The sequence below is a fragment of the Nematocida parisii genome (assembly GCF_000250985.1).
Source record: "Nematocida parisii ERTm1 unplaced genomic scaffold supercont1.4, whole genome shotgun sequence".
Classification (NCBI taxonomy): Eukaryota; Fungi; Microsporidia; genus Nematocida; species Nematocida parisii.
The window spans coordinates 453,721-471,435 of NW_013524649.1; the positions used below are offsets into that span (position 1 = coordinate 453,721).

The window sequence follows — 17,715 nt, forward strand, 5'->3', positions numbered from 1 at the left end:
AAAAATTATTCATTTTATTTCTTTCGCATGAGAAGTTTAAAAATATGATCAGAGCGGGATTCGAACCCGCGCCTCCGAAGAGACTAGAGCCTTAATCTAGCGCCTTAGACCGCTCGGCCATCTGATCCCACACTTTTATTGCCTTTTATCCCATCGAGTGCCCTTTATTGTATACGCATAAATAAAATTCATTATTTCTATTTATTTATGAGCGAAGAAGAATCCTTGAGGACCCTCCAGGAGACGCACCCGGAAATATTCACGGAGAGTGTTGAAGGCATAAAAAGTAAAACAAGAATGATAGAAAATGAGATAAGGATGTTAAAAAGCCATTTAACCGCAGTGACATACGATTTTGAAGCAAAGCGAGAGAAGATACAGGAGAACATGCAGAAGATAGAGCTAAACAAGCAACTGCCGTTTCTAGTGGGGAATGTGGTGGAAGTGCTTGATTTAGACACAGAGAAGAAAGAGGTTGAAGAAGGGTCAAATGTGGACAAGACCATCAGCAAGCAGGGTCTGTGCGCTGTAGTGAAGACTTCTAACAGAGTCACTTCATTCCTTCCATTTGTTGGTCTGGTTCCTGCTGAGGAGCTAAAGCCCGGGGACTTAGTGGCCCTGCATAAAGAGACGAATATTGTTTTTGAGAAGCTGGATGATGACTTTGACATTCGGGTTAAGGCCATGGAGTTAGATGAGAAACCAACCGATTCGTATGAAGATATTGGCGGGTTAGAGCGGCAGATGGAGGAACTCTATGAGGGAGTGATTCTTTCAATAACTCACCCGGAGAAGTTCAAGAAGTTAAACATCGTGCCACCCAAGGGGATTCTCATGTACGGTCCACCAGGGACTGGTAAGACTTTAATGGCACGTGCGTGTGCTGCTAAGACAGGGGCCACTTTCCTAAAACTAGCTGGTCCACAGTTAGTCCAGATGTATATAGGAGATGGTGCCAAACTGGTCCGGGATGCATTTGCACTGGCCCGTGCTAAAGCACCTGCGATTATTTTCATTGATGAAATAGATGCGATCGGCACTAAAAGGAGTGACTCCGACAGCACCGGGGACAGGGAAGTCCAGAGAACCATGCTTGAACTACTGAACCAATTAGACGGGTTCTCTGGTACGCCTAATATAAAGGTTATTGCAGCCACTAACAGGATAGACATACTCGACCCGGCACTTTTACGGTCCGGTCGGTTTGATAGGAAGATAGAATTCCCCCTCCCGAACAAAGAGGGCCGGAAGAGGATCCTTCAGATTCACTCCAGGAAAATGGCGATGGACCCGAATGTGAACCATGAAGAACTCGCCAGGTCAACAGAAGGGTTTAATGGTGCACAGTGCAAGGCCGTCTGCGTAGAGGCAGGGATGATCGCTTTAAGAGCCGGTCGGAACATGATAACCCAGAATGATCTGATAGATGGCGTACAGGAAATACTCTCCACTAAGAAGGCAAGCCTGCACTACTTCTCATAAATAAATCTGTCTAATGCAGGTGTGCTTTATTTTATTATGGTGGTACTGGGCAGTCTGTTTATTATGCTGGTGCTTACTGTGCGTGAGACATCTTCTGTCGCTTACTCTTCCCGAGTCTTTGCTTTTTAGCCTTCTTTACTGCTGCCCGTTCTTTCTTTTTATGTTTGGGCTTGCCATCTGTGCCCTCTGCTGATGAGAGTGCATTTTTTATTTTCTCTTCTACTTGTGACTTCTTTCTTCTTTCTTGTCTTGATGGTCGTTTAAATGCAGTTACTTTCTGGGGCTTTCTTGATTCCGTTAAGTTTTCCTCTATTTGCCGCATTTCTTTTTTTGACTTGACCCTCTTCCCGGGGTGAATAATCAGTGGAATGTGTGCATACGAGAGTTTCTGCAGTAATTCTGCGTACTGCGTGGTTGCCTGGTTAAATTCCTTCTCCCTCCTTATGTCCTCCTCAACGGGAATTTGTTCTACGCTTGTTATTCCGTGGTATGCCATAAAAATTTTACAAAAAATGGATAAAAGAACACTTGGTGGAAAGAAGAAATTAGTATTCGAGCCAAAGATGCCCACCCGGCCACTGGAAGAACAGCCTGCATCCACACCCACAGCACCACCGCATAATGAAGTCCGAAGGAAGGAGGTCACTCCCAGGCATGTAAAACCGTCTAAGCATCCACAGGCACCGGTGGCAGTGACTCTTATGGGGGGCGAGAAAGAGTCAAAACCCTTCCTGTTCTCTGCGAATAACTCTGAGGAAATAACTGATGACCATCTGGAAATGGTAGACGATTCTCCATTAACGGTGAATAAAATACTTAATGCGGTTAAAAGTACGGGGGTATCTGAGTGTGCGAGTGTTTTATGCCCAGGGAGCAGGGTCCTCCTACAAATTCCGAATATTTTACCAGCGGGTAATTGTAGATACATAAATGGGAAACTGCGTATTGTAAATAATGAGATGTACCTTCACTTGACTGGTCGTATTTCTGTGGGGTCTTCAGTAGAAGAGCATGTCTTTCAGATTACGCCTGTGCGTGTGGGGATGTCTCAGGAGGGGTACAGGATTACGAGTGGGGATACTTCTATTAGTAAAATGGGACGGGTTAATACGAAATTTATTTCTTCTGTGGTACGACAGGCTAAGTAATAAAAGCATGGCTAGTACTTATTAATGATTTATTAGAAAGTTATATTTAATAAATATGCAGTATATAATACACAATGTGTAATAAATAACTAGTATATATTACGTAATGTATATTATATTATGTGCATTAATATTATTTATTATGTAATGTGTAATATAAAATATGTATTATTTATTATGTATTAGTAGTATAAAATATAACTTATATATTACGTAATGTATATTATATTATGTGCATTAATATTATTTATTATGTGATGTGTAGTATATTTCAGTACTATTTATTTTTTATGTGAATGAAAGTGTACATGCACTGTAATAATAAAAATAATTTGTGAAGGGTTTAAAAATCAACTGAAATCAGCTGAAATTTAATTAAATCATGGGATAATCCGAGTATCTTATAACTATGCTATAATCAGATGTATTCAGCTGGTATTCGTGTAATACTGTGTGTATACAGTGCAACAACCAATTATACTGCATAATATTCAATATTTACACGTATTTGTTAATAATTACGTGATTTTTATTGGTTATCCCGTACAGTATGTGATATGATTGGTATTTATACTGATTGGTCTAATATCAACTGATTTATATGGTTAAAATAACGAGTGATTAATTTTAATGGTTATAATCGTAAAATAAAGGAGTACTTCTCCGTGAATAATAAGTATAAATATGATTGTATCCAGTACATGCATGAAGAAAGTACACACGTTTATATTATTATTATGTTCTGGATATTTAGCTTCTTTTGCATGCAAGGATGCACCAAAAGAGAATAACCCACAGATCAACAGTGATATACAGACTAAAGCAGACACAATATACAGAGAAGTTGAAAAATTGCATAAGGATTATACTACAGCAAAAACAACCACTTTATCACTCAGTGATGAATTAGTTACTAATGCAGATGGGCTAATCAAGAAAGCAGAAGAATTCAGCAAACAAGCAAAACCATCAAATAAAGACAAGAAGAACTCAGAACTAGAGCAAAACCTGTCTAAATTACACAGAATAGGAAAGAAACTTAAAGATGCAAGCCACAAGAAGAAGTCCTATGAAGAGTTCGTAAAAACCACAGCACCCACTCTAATTAAAATAAGAAATGAGCAAGTATCGCAATGGAAAACAATCAAAGCCCCATTTGATGCTAATGACAGTAGGCTTATAGGATTTACTAAATACGGACCAGGCAAGCATAATGAACAAGATGAAAAAGATTCACAAGAGTACACTAAGTTTATTAATGAAATTAAGTCGGTTTTATTAAGTAGTAACTTAGGATTAGAAGAGAAAGGGGATATTCTGTCATATTTAACTAAATTTGAGTCATATATGACTAAATCCACTGATAGCCACACATTGAAAGCCAAGGAATTCTCAGAATTTGTATTTTTTTCTATCCTCAAAGAAAAATTAAAATCAATTATTTCTCATATACAGATAACTAGTGGTACGCCCATAAGCACAGCCAAATTCGCACAGTCAACAGATTTCACTAAGGGCAATATAGTGAAGACAGCACTTAAATTAGATGAATCTGAGTACAAGAAAGTGACAGAATTCTCAGATGTATATAATGTATTCTCTAAGATAAAAGGGTATGTTAAGGAGACTGACTATGCTACTATTCAAGTACTTCTAGAGGATGAGTTTAAGTTAGATTCTGTTATAGGGTTAAGCAATAAGAAGTATGATGAGTTTATATCTAAGATGAGTGAGGTAGCCTCTAAAGAGACTAATTCTGAAGAATCAGTAACTGACAAGGTTAAAGAGGGTATTACTGAACTTAAGAATTATGTTGGTGAATTATTATCAGCTATTGACAGGAGTATTACAGAGGATAAAATTGAAGGACCTATTAAAGACAACAATATAAAACTATCCAAGCTGACGGGTTCTGATGGTGTAGAATTAGACATGAGTATTGTAGGGCTTAAAGAAGAAGATCTTTCCAAATGGTTCGGGTTTAAAGATGTAGAGAGTTCTAAGATAATGAACATTCTTTATTACGGTGCCGTTGGGATTAAGAATGCAGTACTACTCCCATTTTCTATAGTCACTGGTGTATACAGTAGAATGTTCACATCTGAATGGGATTCAGTCATGAATACATCTGTAGACTCAGCGAACAGGGAGAAGAAAGAAGCCCTCGCTGGATTTGGAAGAATAATCAAGAATATTGGTCAGATGAATTTATATATCTCTACTGTTGTAGCAAATGGTTCTTCAAAAGAAGACAAGGATAAGCTTGCTTCACTAGCAGGTGAACTATCCAACCTTATAACAGCAATTGTTTATGTACAAAAGATTGCCCATCTTAAGACAGATGAGAAATTAAGTGGCAAGAAAGTAGATCTGTACACTCCCGAGATTGTTTCAATGCTTCTGAGCATGGATAACAACGAGTGTAAATTATGTCCGGTTTTAAACAAATCATTCAGTCGTAAAGTAGAGGGCATTACACAGATTAGGTTTATATCTGATAAGGCTAAATCAGCAATAGTACTTGAATATCTTGATGAACTCATTCCAGCGTATATAAAGTCAGCTAGGAGTGTAAAGTTCTTATTCTCAGAGAAGGAGAAGGAGACTTTAAAGAAATCCAGTGAGGAACTTAAGAAAATAGCTGTAAAGGAGTTAAAACCAAGCGTATCATTAAAATTAGAGATAGCCACTATTAAATCCATCAGGAATTCCGTGGAAGTATTAGTTAATGAATCATCAGATACGATTACTACAGTGACTGAGTTCTTAAATGTGTACAAGTCCATAATTGGTGTAAACCATGGGATTAACCTATTAAAGATCTATGTGGATAATGAAGCCAAGGAGTTTCACGATCCAATTGATAATTACATTAGCAATGAGAGCATAACACAGATTGAGAAGATCTCTGAAGAGTCCAGTAAGAACAGTTCTTCAAAACAGGCCTTTTTAATGTGTGAGATGATCATTTCCAGTCTAGGACAGAGAATTCCCAGAATTCTATCATCTGTTGTAGGGAAGTCCTTTAAGGAATTAGAAGCAGATGTACCCAGAGAAGAATCAGATGTACAACCAATAGTAAGCAGTGACAGTGCCCCTAAGAAGAAGGCATGCATGCGCAAGTATTACTTAATAATCCTTGGGTTATTAGTAGTTGCAGGTGCTGGTGCTGGTGGGTACACTTTCATACGCCACAGAAAGGAGAACAGTTTATTACAGTAAATAAAAGTCTACTTTAAAATTACTTATTACACATATACTATTAATAATTACTACTTATTATACATATACTATTAATTACCATAATATATTATACATTGTATACTTATTATAATTTATTACACTATACACTATAAATAATTACTTATTACGCATACACTATTAATAAATATACTTATTATTTATACTTATTATTACTTATACTATATTATATATTATATTACTACTTATACTATATTGTATACTTATTATTACTTATTACACTATATATTATAAATAACTATTATTTATACTACTATTACTATTATATTTTATTATTTATTACACTGTGTATTATATTTGATAGGTTTATATTAATATATTTCTTATATATTTAAATTATTTTTATTAAATATTTTTGTTTAGGATGGAAGACATTGAATACAAATTAAGATTCCTTCTGAACTCAATGACACTCACAGTGGATAAAGTACAAACAGCAGATACCACACAGATGAACCACCTTCAGTTCTTAAAGAAGTATAAAAATCAGAAAATTATCCATGCATTTATAAAACAGGCACCAGCCGCAGACACTCCCATAAGCACACCCTTATTAGGAGTACCAATTAACCCTGAGGATACATCACATAAGTTATTGTACTGTAAGATAGCCGTGGGTACGTCATTATTCACATCATCAGAATATGCCATGAACTGCAAGACACCCCATGGATACGACTCATTCATAATCAGCAATAACCCAGAAGTAATTGAATCAGTCATAAGTACGTATAAGAAGTCTAAATCACTCGCATCGTATACGTATATAGTACCAGATATAAGCAGAGTGTTAGTCATAGCAGAAGTACACTTCACATACGATAAGAAACTAGAAGATAAAAGTAAGAATAATGACCACTGTGAGTACTGTAACGATAAACCAGCCATATCATTCTGTATAGCAGAAAGGGCTGCATTCTGTGGTGACTGTGATAAATACTTCCACAGTAATGCATTCACACAGAGACATGCAGTGCACTACTTTAAACAAGTCGGTAAGAAAAGGTTCCTGCACTGTAAAGACCATAAAACAGTCGTAATAGATTACTTCTGCATGGACTGTACTATGCCCGTATGCATACAGTGCAGGATAACCAGTACAAATGTATCCCATCACAGTCACCGGATGGTATCGTACATTGAAGCCTGTGACGACTTAAAGAGTAAAGTGACTGAGTGCACTGATATGGACATTGTAATGAAAAGGGCAGAATCAGCCATCACACAGATTGACCAGGAGATATCCGGGTTTGAAGGTGAAATTGAGTGCATTAAGGGTAAGTTACAGTACGAGTACGATACGTCCATGAGCATGCTGAATGATTTAGTCAAGAGGAGGTACCAGCGAATCAATGCAAAGTATTTTGAGAGCAAGTACCTCATGGAAATTGCCGATCGGGCTGTGAAGTACCCCAGGGAAGTTGATCCGAGCGTGTTAGTTGAGAAGTGGAAGGCCATTCAGGACATGAACAGAAGTATTTCTGAGATTGTATTGGAGGATATTGGGAAGTATTCGAAGATTATTGTGAAGGGTGGGTTATCTGTTGAGATGGTTAATTCGTGTGAGGTGTCACCTAATAGTGTGAGCACAGTGCCTGAGGATGATCTTGTCAGGAAGCGGACTGAGATGCTTTTAAGGGTTTCTCAGTTTAAAACGAGTGAATAAATTTGAAAAATTATGGTTTATATCTTTATAAGGAAATAATTAATTAAAGGTTCTGTATAAGGAAATAATTAATTAAAATAAAAATAAAATTTAATTAAAATTTAATTAAAATTTTTTATGAGGGTTTGGACATTTAAAGGGGGTAAATCCGAGGTGTTCACGTGTGAGGTAGTAAGCAGGAAGTTAGTGAGGTTATCAGAAGACTTCTTCTGTGTGCTGTATAAGGAATATATTAATAATGAAAATATTAATATTGAGGGAATATTAAAATTAGTTATAAAAAATATTAATATAAATATTATTACTATATCTGGTAATAATGAAATTTTTAGTGATGGAATATTTTACACAATAAGTAATAATAAAAGACTTATGACACAAGATGTAATTAATATTAATAATTCATCAATGATCAAAAAGTTTTGCATTATTTATTTTTACGCTAAAAACAAAATCGAAAAAATGTGCGACGAAAACGGAAAGATAGCAGAATATATAAGACATAACATCATAAGTAATGACCCCAGCTTAACCCATGTGATAAACAGGATAAACAAGCTAGAGAGTGAGCGGGACTCATTCAAATCCTTCATACAAGCAAGTATAACAGATGTATTTAATGAAATAATCAAAGAACTGAAGGGTATGACAGATTCTGAGGTAGATAAATTATTTAACACAGAATATAGTACACAATGTATTAATAATTATACAGATGACCCAGAATATAGTACACAATGTATTAATAATTATACAGATGAGGCAGAATATAGTACACAATGTATTAATAATTATACAGATGACCCGGAATATACTACACAATGTATTAATAATAATGGATATTTATATTACTTATTATACACTGTACTAATAATAATAATTATAATAATAACAGTATTTATTATACACTGTATTAATAATAATAATTATAATATAATATATAAATAATATTACTTTTTATTTTATATTTCCATATATAGACATATTGTTTAATTAATTAAGTATTTCCTTATATGACAATATTTTAATTATAAATATTTTAAACCTAATAATTTTTTATTATGGATAGGTTAGTCTACAGAGTAAACAATGACAGTGTTAAGTCCCTGTGTGATAATGTATTTGACTCACTGACTGATTTGTCTTGCAGTGATTTAAGTAATCCTGTTATAATATTGGGCCTGTTAAAGAAAATAGACTTTTATATATTGGAGCCAGCAAATTATATATTAAAATATACAAAAGGTCACCCATCACAAAACGAAATAACTTTAGTAGAGAATACAACAGACGATGAGCTTAACATTAAAAATTATAAATCACTTTATTTATTTATACTATTAAATGCAGTAAGGAAGAAATTAACAGAGACAATAATTAATACACATAGTGTAATAAATAAGGAACTGCATGAATATTTTATAATAAAAAATAAAATAAAACACAGTACAGAATATAATACACATAGTGTAATAAGTACTGAACTAAACTTAAAAAAAGAAAATATTTTAAAGATAATTAAAGAAGAATTATTAAGTGCACTAAATATAAGCTACAATGACCACAAAGTAAAATCAACCGGCAATGAAAATATAATTATTACTAGCACAGAAGATAATACACATAGTGTAATAAGTGATAGTAATATAGAACATAATACACATAGTGTAATAAATAATCAAGATATACTTACTACAGAAGATAATACACATAGTGTAACAAGTGATAGCAATATAGAACATAATACAAATAGTGTAATAAGTGATAGTACTATGCCTAGTGCATTACTTAATATGCATAGTACAGAAGGTGATAGTACTGCATCTTGTACAGAATATATTACGCATAGTCCAATAACTAGTGGTACTAATACAGAAAGTGAGTATATAATGCCAATAGAAGTAGATGACAGCTACTTTGAAGAAAAAAAACAAAAAACAACAAAAAATGAAGAATTACTTAAAAAGGAAAATATTAATTTAATAATACATAAAAATAACGGCAAAACCAAAAATACCATAAAAAACACAGACAATGAAATAATTATATTCTTATTATTAGTTATTATGTTTATATTAATAAGTTCTGCATATATTTGTAGAGAGACATTATTTGGTTATATAAGACCAACTTATTATATATTTGAATAAATTATTACACATAGTACAATAAATAATACTTACTATTAATACTTATTACACATAGTATACTTATTACCACTTATTACACATAGTATACTTATTATTATACACTTAACATTATACCACTTATTACATAATATACATTTAATTTTATTATTTATGACACATAGTACACATATTAATACTTATTACACATAATACATTACTTATGACACATAGTGCATTTATTATTACTTATCACACAATATACATTATTTATTACACATAATGCATTATTTATTACACTTATTAATACTTATTACACATAGTATACTTATTATTACACATAATGCATTATTTATTGCACATTAATAAATGCACCAATTATCATGACTTTTGATACAATAACCAATAAATATTAATACTCTAAGTATATAAATAAAAAATAAATAAAAATTTTATGCAGAATATAGTGCACGGATACAATTCCAAAATTAAAACCAGTAATAGATTCACAGATATACCAATGGCATTCATAGCCATATGTAACTTACTAATATTTATGACTATAACCATACTAATTAGTAAACCAAATTATAACCAAAACATAAGCATAAATGTGTATAAAGTAATAGACACAATAACACCACGAATACTCCTATTATTCATTAGTATAATAAGTATATTATATATAATACCATTAGTAGTAATATTATTATATAAATATTTCACTAAACTTATGATATACATAAATTATTTACTATTAATTAGTACGTCCATATACGGAATATACGTATCATTACAAAATCAAAATGTTATACTGGCATTTATACTGGTTATACCATTAGTGTTAACGATATTTATGTTATACAGGACAATCAAGCATATTAATTATATACAGAATATGCTAAAATTAGGTACAACAATTATACTAAAGAATATATCACCATATACAGCCACATGTACACTATCAATATGTACAGGGTTATTCATAGCAGTATCAGTTATTAGTACATTAAACATATACGATGTACACACATTTAAGACAGTAAACTTATCAGATAACCTACATTAGTGCGAGTGACGTATATTGTATTCAATGTAGCACTAATAGTATTTTACTTAAGGAACAGTATACACGTACTATACTCAAAATTAGTACACCAGCACTTACTTAATAAAGTAAACCCGAAAAGTCTCCATAAGAATGTACTTATAGTAAGTATAAGTAGAGTAATATTATCAACGGGTACTATATTTATAGCATCATTATTAGGGGCAGTAGTATACATAATACAAGAAATCAGTGAGAATTTCATAGAGTCAAGGAGTGATAGTAATAGGAACAATAGTGCACTTAGACTCCTTATACTGATTGTTGGGTTTATAGTGTTAATTATACTGGAATTATTATCACTAACAATAGACCAATTAAATGGATATGCATTAGTGTATAATGCATTATACGGTACAAAGTATAGTACATCCATGAAATTAGCAGTAGACCAATTAAGTGCATACAAGAGTAGTAATTATTATAACAGATTAATATCAGTGGGAGTATTCCCTTTATTATTCAGTATTATATATACTACATTATCATGTATACTATACTATGGATTTATAAATATGAATAGTACTAAATATAGTGACTACACTACAGCTATATTAGTATTCGGTATGGGAGTATTATTAAGTATAATACCTATAATAAGGGGTACACTAACCACTGTCACATGCATAGAGTACTTAGATGGGGATTTATTAAATACCGCATACCCTAAATATAAAATCAATTAAGTATATATATACTGTATATACAGTATACTATATCATATATAAGAGTAGTACACCCAATTATACCTAGTATATTAATCAGTATACGTATTATACTAATAATACCATTAATAATATAAGTAGATGTATCAGATGTATCAGATGTATCAGTGGTATATACAGTACCACTAGTATACCTATCAGTATCAGTATTACCTGTACTTGTATCATATACAGTACTACCCATCGTATTACTACTATCTATATTACTACTAGTATACACACTCATATCATTACTTAGTCCTCTATTATTTAGTCTCCTATTACATATGCTGTATTTGGCTATATTCTTGTATATATTATATATGTAATACTTTAATATTATACTGTATACTATTAATAGTATAATATACTGTATATACATATTATATGATATATCACATATACTGTATATCATATATATAATACGTATTATGAATATATTCATTATGATTATAATCATATTAGTAATAAATGATAAATTAGCAGATATATTTATGTTAAATATAGATAAATAACTGAAATATCCTAATATAAACATAATAACCGACCGTATAATTAAGTAGAATATAAGTAATACACCGTATGATAGTATAATATAAGTATCATTATAATCTAATCCTAATGGGAATGTTTTAGTGCCTGTATTAAGTATAGCTGATATATGATTAAATAGTACTGTATATATATACGGTCCTATTATATACAGTGGTATATTATATATTAGTAACATGGTCATACCGGATATATCATAATACACATGGTTATTTACTGTTACAGTGGTACACTCAGGGTCATTAATGTGACTGAACTCGTCTTGAATATTTGGCAGTATATTATTAAGGTTAATGGATGGGCGTGGATCGATATAACCACTGACTATATCATGATAATTAGGTGGTGGAGTGTACGTGTACGATATATTTGTTAGTGTAACGGCTATTTCATACGGTGGTGGAGGTATTCCATAGAGGTTTTCTTGGTTTTGGATTATTTCTGGGGTATTCATGGGTTGAAATTTCAATTATTTAGTTATACATGATATAATTATAATTGGAATATTCTAAATTAAGTAAATTTACATAACCCGATATAACCCGAATAAATAAATGAATATTACTTATGATACATTGTGTAAATAATTCTTAATGTTAAATTAATACCCTACCACAGAAGTAATAAATACTAATTTCATATTAAATAAAAAATACTTCATATTTATAGTTTTAGTGGAAGCTTATTTTATTAAATAGGAAATTAGTATTACCTAATATGGAAATAGTTTAAATTTATAAATCTATAAATAGATAATTTATTTTTTTGTATTGCAGTCAAATAGAATTTTGAATGAGCCCGTGCCAATCGGAATTCTTTGCCCACTGATTATGCACTCACTTACACCGTTAATTTGGTCCTCGTACCCGGAATAACTCGCTGTGAATAAATGCTCACCCGTCTGCTCAAAACTGGCCAGTGTAAGTACACTTGATCCGCCCATCTTCTGTAGGCCGAACCTGGTCATCCCGCATATCTCGCCTGTAAAGCACATTACGTCAGCAAGGAGGCCAATGTGCCGTGTATCCACGGATATGCCGTGCTGGCCGATTGTGTACTGTATCTCCTTTACGATGGACTCTCTGGCTGCTTCTATGCCCAGGGTTTTGTACGTCTCATAAATATTATTCGTACTGGTCCGTGCTGAATTGACACCTTCTACACCGAGTATGTCAAGTAACCCTGTCCCCTCTGCGATGATTTCAGTGTCTGTGGTGATCACTCTTGTGACTGATGAGATTCCCTTGACTTTTGTTTTTAAGAGCTTATCAACCTCTGATGGGAGGTATTTCTCTAGTGGTGCCTCCCAGTAGTAGGTGTCATCCTTCTTCACTCCACCAAGTGATTTTATTTCTTTATCTACGTTGTACTTCATGATTAAACTGCTGGATATTTTGAATACAGCTGAGGTTTTGTTAATGGAGACGGACTCTGCTAAGTCGCTTATTAATATGGGCTGGACACGGTCTGGGATGTACTTGAAATGACCATCGAGTGGAATGATTTTTATGAGGGGAGTGCTGATGGCAGTGCTTGCATTGATGATTTCCTTGAGCCTGGGTACTCCGAGTGTGATACTTGCGCCTGATGTACCTGCCAAGTGGAATGTTTTAAGTGTCATCTGTGTGCCTGGTTCACCAATACTCTGTGCAGCTAATGCACCCACGGCTGTTCCATACTCTATCTGTGACTTAAGTGCCTGGAATAGCATTTTACTGATGAATAACTGCTTGACTGGGGCGGTCATGGCGTGTGTCTTTGTGAATGTGTTCATTAACTTAATCAGATGAGTGTTATTGTGCCTAAACAAAGTGTACCCAACTGATTTATTCACCATACTCCATAAATCATTTGTGACTATGCCTGCGTACGAGTTATAAATAGAGTTCCATATAGATAGGACTGCATCGTATATAAGAACCACTGATGGGTGCACTCTATCAAGAGAACTCAGTCCATTTGAGTTCTTATCCTCTGATAGTTTAGTGCAGGTGCTTATAGCCCAGGAGTGTGCTATGGGCATATCCGTGGTGAGAGTACCCTTCTGTAGAACAACTGGGTCTAGTCCATCATCTCCAAATTGCATCTGGATTATTTGCTTGCCCCTTCTTACGGTTCCATCATATGCCACATATACGCCCTCTAACACTTTCATTAGACGTCTTTGCATATACCCTGTCTCTGCGGTTTTAACGGCTGTGTCTACTAATCCTTCTCTTCCACTGACGGCATGGAAGAAGAACTCTGTTGGAAGAAGTCCAGCACAGAAAGAAGACCTGACAAATCCACGAGATGCATTTGTGTCCCCTTGGAAGTGGGGAAGTGTTCTGTCTCCGAAATCTAAGGATATTCTCTGTCCACCAACGACTTGCTGTCCTACACACGCAACCATCTGTGATACATTTATTAAACTGCCTTTGCTCCCACAGGCCTGCATAATAACCGGTGAATTATGTGGGGAGAGTCTTTCAATGCAGTGCTTACCCGCATCTTCTCTGGCTCTGGATAGAATGGAAATTGTACTGTCGGCTGGCTTACTGGCTGCTTCAACCTCACACGCATCGACGGCTTTTGTTATAAGCTGGTACAGGTCAGGCTCTGCAAATACATCATCTAGGCCTATACTAAACCCAGACTCACCAAGATACCTAGAACACAGCCTGGCAATAGCATCAAGGGCTTTAACAACCACCAGGGGACCGCCCTCTCTTAATTCATAATGGAAAATTGTACCTTCTTCTGCACCGACTATTCTCTTATCTGCCCTCCCAAAAAGTATCTCACCATCCCTCATCACGAATACTCCTTCATTCTGTGCACTAGGTACAGTGCTTGGCGTATAATTACGCGTACGTATTTCTACAGAAATTGATAAGTTCAGTGCTGTGCTGAAGAGAGTCTTTCCCGTGTAGATTACAGCAGGTCTTAGAATAGTTGGCTTTGCACGGATTCTTTCTGTTGAGTTAGGCAGGGCGTACGTTATAAACTGCCCAAACTGCTTCTTAGTAAAGAATGTAGACTTCTTTGTTATAAGATAACTGCCCGTAATGAAATCCTGTGTGGCAGCAATCAGCGGCTGCCCATTGCGCGGCACAGACAGATTGTTTTTTACTCCCATTAGCTCAAGTGCCTCTACACGTGCTTCAACTGTCTGTGGTAAGTGAATGTTCATCTCATCACCATCAAAGTCTGCATTATATGGGGAGCACACGCACTCATTGAATCTAAGAGTACGCCCTGGGAGTACTTTTACTTTATGTGCCATTATACTAAGCCTGTGCAATGACGGCTGTCTGTTGAATAGTACAACATCTGAGTCTTGCATGTGTCTCTCCAGGATGTCTCCCTCTTCTAATACAATATTATTATCCTTCCTTAGGAATATTCTCCTGTCTTGTTTTAAAAGGTAATTTGCACCGGGGTATGTTGAGCATCCATTTTTTGACAAGGCACTCATTTTATTCTTATTCCCTTCTGTTATGGGAATGGGTACTGTGAGGGTTTTTGCCATTTCCTCAGGAATACCAACCTGCTCAACACTCAAATTTGGATCAGGGGATATGACAGTACGCCCAGAGAACTCCACTCTCTTCCCAGACAGATTCCCTCTAAACCGGCCGTGCTTTCCCTTCAGTCTTTGTACTAAACTTCTTATTTTAGCAGCATCTGGCCGAGAGTCTGAGCTAATGAGCTGTGCACACTGTGACTGCAATAAGTCCCAGTTCTCAGCGAGTGCGTGCAGAGAAGCACCCTTTGCAATCTCATCTCTAATCAGCTGTGACGTGTACGATATTTCACTTAGCTTTATGGTTAGATCATCTTCATTTGATGATGAGTCTAAAGACATCACACTCGGCCGGATTGTTCCGGGTGGTACAGGTAGACAAGTAATCATTAGTGATACAACATCACACGATACTCCTAGAAGAGACTTTGCATCCTCTGTAATATTTCGGAGTACCTCCTGTACAGTGATTGGTGAGAGATATTCATCTGGGGTATTATTGATCCAATTGGTCAGTTCTGGATTGTCTTTGACCGATGCACTGTACAGGGTTCGCTCAATCTCCTTCTGTGTGTCGTGCTTTTTTAGTCTGTGCACCCTGTGAAAGAACTTAAACCCGGTCTTTCGCACTATTCCATTAATACTGTTACAGCTAAAACACTCTACTGTTTTTTTTGATTCGTCAAATACTTTTTTTATGACTCTCTGCTCTAGCGTTCTATTTCCTTTTCTGGCGCGTAGCTTAATTAGCAGTTGTGCTTGTACCTCTGCAGGCAAGAGAATTGACGAGCACTGCTTGCACACACTCTGCAGCACTTTATGGGTGTTCTTTAACAGACCTGGGTGGTATACGGGGAGGGCCAGTTCAATGTGTCCGAAGTGCCCCACACACTCTGCCATTTTCTCTCCACACGTACTGCACACTGCATCCTTTGTGCTGGGGCCTAGTCTTAAATCAAGTGGGCCTGTGGTGGCAGGTGCTTTGTTTTCGCTTGAGTATAAGTCACGAGAAGTAACCGACAGAACAGACATTCCACGAATCTCTTTCTCCGTTAATATTTCAAATTTTATTCTCGATATTTCTCTTGGAATATATTCTCTATGCATGGTAAATAAATTTTATGCAAGTCTTGTACAGATTCAGATCCGAGAGGGACTTCAGCAAAATAGAAACGGACAGATCATCCATGCCCCTGTGGGAATTAAAGGCGGAGATAGCTGCCAAAAGATATTTAACCTTCCATGACTACCACCTAATATTCTACGTGGAGAATGAGAAAGCCCCAATAACAGACAATTATGCTGTTATATACAGTAATATGAGCATAGTCATAGAAAGAGTGCCAAATCACATTAATGCCGGGTATAAAGAAGCCTTAGAAAAAGCCAAGCAGCCAGAAGAACAGCCTAAGCCCAAAGAGGAATCAGGGAGTATTACAATGCATAATATACACGGAATGAGAGTACCACCAGACTCGTACATATGCTTTAGATGTGGACAGAAGGGGCACTTTATACAAATGTGCCCAACCAATAATAATAAGCAGTACGATGCAATGAGAATTAAAAAAGCCACAGGAATTCCAAAGACTTTCCTTGTTCCTGTTGAAGAAACATCCCCAACCTCGGTGCTCCTCAATGAAGAAGGAAAGTTCGTGCGTGCCCAGCCACAGACTAAAGAATTCTCGCGTAGGTTCCGCTCAGCAGAAGAAAGATCCATCCCAAAAGAGTTCATCTGTCCACAGTGTAATAGTATGATTGTAGAGGCAGTCAAGTTAAAGTGTAAGCATACACTCTGTGAATACTGCGTATCCGGAAGGTGTCCCGTGTGCAAGAAGAAATCATCAAGTGCAGCAATTGATACAAAAATGAGAAAGAAGATAGAAAGCTTCCTGGAGAATAGTAAAGTGTAAATTACGCACAGATACGTAAATAGTCTAATTAATTACCGGGTACAACCCGATATAACCCGAATATTCAAATAAATAAGACAAACCACACAGAATTTTAGTCATAAAGTACACACATACCCAAATAAACAAGGAATAATCAAAGGCATACAAGTATTATTAATAAACCCGGACAGGATATTAGAAAATAATCAGTATAAATAACCCGATATAACCCGATATACAGAATTCTTATTATCTGTACACTCGGTAT

At 35.2% G+C, this 17,715-nt stretch overlaps 12 protein-coding genes and 1 non-coding gene across 13 annotated transcripts; 9 read left to right on the forward strand and 4 right to left on the reverse strand.

Moving 5' to 3' along the window:
• Positions 1–45: 45 nt before the first annotated feature.
• Positions 46–127, reverse strand: NEPG_02717. Its single transcript has one exon. It is a non-coding gene; the product is annotated as a tRNA-Leu (tRNA).
• Positions 128–207: 80 nt separating this feature from the next.
• On the forward strand, positions 208–1,494 carry NEPG_01857 (26s proteasome regulatory subunit 6A; the record flags this gene model as incomplete). Its single annotated transcript, XM_013204231.1, has 1 exon — positions 208–1,494. The coding sequence occupies one exon, from the start codon at positions 208–210 to the stop codon at positions 1,480–1,482; it is 1,275 nt and encodes a 424-aa protein (XP_013059685.1). The 3' UTR covers positions 1,483–1,494.
• Positions 1,495–1,501: 7 nt separating this feature from the next.
• NEPG_01858 (uncharacterized protein) lies at positions 1,502–1,978 on the reverse strand (the record flags this gene model as incomplete). The annotated part of the gene is made up of 1 exon (XM_013204232.1): positions 1,502–1,978. The coding sequence occupies one exon, from the start codon at positions 1,976–1,978 to the stop codon at positions 1,556–1,558; it is 423 nt and encodes a 140-aa protein (XP_013059686.1). The 3' UTR covers positions 1,502–1,555.
• On the forward strand, positions 1,521–2,637 carry NEPG_01859 (uncharacterized protein). Its single transcript, XM_013204233.1, has one exon. The coding sequence runs from the start codon at positions 1,851–1,853 to the stop codon at positions 2,628–2,630; it is 780 nt and encodes a 259-aa protein (XP_013059687.1). The 5' UTR covers positions 1,521–1,850; the 3' UTR covers positions 2,631–2,637.
• A 677-nt stretch (positions 2,638–3,314) lies between these two features.
• On the forward strand, positions 3,315–5,852 carry NEPG_01860 (uncharacterized protein; the record flags this gene model as incomplete). Its single annotated transcript, XM_013204234.1, has 1 exon — positions 3,315–5,852. One exon carries the CDS (start codon positions 3,315–3,317, stop codon positions 5,850–5,852), a length of 2,538 nt encoding a protein of 845 aa, XP_013059688.1.
• A 403-nt stretch (positions 5,853–6,255) lies between these two features.
• NEPG_01861 (uncharacterized protein) lies at positions 6,256–7,557 on the forward strand (the record flags this gene model as incomplete). Its single annotated transcript, XM_013204235.1, has 1 exon — positions 6,256–7,557. One exon carries the CDS (start codon positions 6,256–6,258, stop codon positions 7,555–7,557), a length of 1,302 nt encoding a protein of 433 aa, XP_013059689.1.
• Positions 7,558–7,674: 117 nt separating this feature from the next.
• On the forward strand, positions 7,675–8,505 carry NEPG_01862 (uncharacterized protein; the record flags this gene model as incomplete). The annotated part of the gene is made up of 1 exon (XM_013204236.1): positions 7,675–8,505. The coding sequence occupies one exon, from the start codon at positions 7,675–7,677 to the stop codon at positions 8,503–8,505; it is 831 nt and encodes a 276-aa protein (XP_013059690.1).
• Positions 8,506–8,618: 113 nt separating this feature from the next.
• NEPG_01863 (uncharacterized protein) lies at positions 8,619–9,715 on the forward strand (the record flags this gene model as incomplete). Its single annotated transcript, XM_013204237.1, has 1 exon — positions 8,619–9,715. The coding sequence occupies one exon, from the start codon at positions 8,619–8,621 to the stop codon at positions 9,705–9,707; it is 1,089 nt and encodes a 362-aa protein (XP_013059691.1). The 3' UTR covers positions 9,708–9,715.
• Positions 9,716–10,137: 422 nt separating this feature from the next.
• NEPG_01864 (uncharacterized protein) lies at positions 10,138–10,752 on the forward strand (the record flags this gene model as incomplete). Its single annotated transcript, XM_013204238.1, has 1 exon — positions 10,138–10,752. One exon carries the CDS (start codon positions 10,138–10,140, stop codon positions 10,750–10,752), a length of 615 nt encoding a protein of 204 aa, XP_013059692.1.
• Positions 10,753–10,877: 125 nt separating this feature from the next.
• Positions 10,878–12,501, reverse strand: NEPG_01865 (uncharacterized protein; the record flags this gene model as incomplete). Its single annotated transcript, XM_013204239.1, has 1 exon — positions 10,878–12,501. One exon carries the CDS (start codon positions 12,499–12,501, stop codon positions 11,470–11,472), a length of 1,032 nt encoding a protein of 343 aa, XP_013059693.1. The 3' UTR covers positions 10,878–11,469.
• NEPG_01866 (uncharacterized protein) lies at positions 11,166–11,477 on the forward strand (the record flags this gene model as incomplete). The annotated part of the gene is made up of 1 exon (XM_013204240.1): positions 11,166–11,477. One exon carries the CDS (start codon positions 11,166–11,168, stop codon positions 11,475–11,477), a length of 312 nt encoding a protein of 103 aa, XP_013059694.1.
• A 303-nt stretch (positions 12,502–12,804) lies between the features above and the next one.
• On the reverse strand, positions 12,805–16,659 carry NEPG_01867 (RNA polymerase 2; the record flags this gene model as incomplete). The annotated part of the gene is made up of 1 exon (XM_013204241.1): positions 12,805–16,659. The coding sequence occupies one exon, from the start codon at positions 16,657–16,659 to the stop codon at positions 12,805–12,807; it is 3,855 nt and encodes a 1,284-aa protein (XP_013059695.1).
• Positions 16,660–16,673: 14 nt separating this feature from the next.
• NEPG_01868 (uncharacterized protein) lies at positions 16,674–17,671 on the forward strand (the record flags this gene model as incomplete). The annotated part of the gene is made up of 1 exon (XM_013204242.1): positions 16,674–17,671. The coding sequence occupies one exon, from the start codon at positions 16,674–16,676 to the stop codon at positions 17,463–17,465; it is 792 nt and encodes a 263-aa protein (XP_013059696.1). The 3' UTR covers positions 17,466–17,671.
• Between the last annotated feature and the right edge of the window lie 44 nt (positions 17,672–17,715).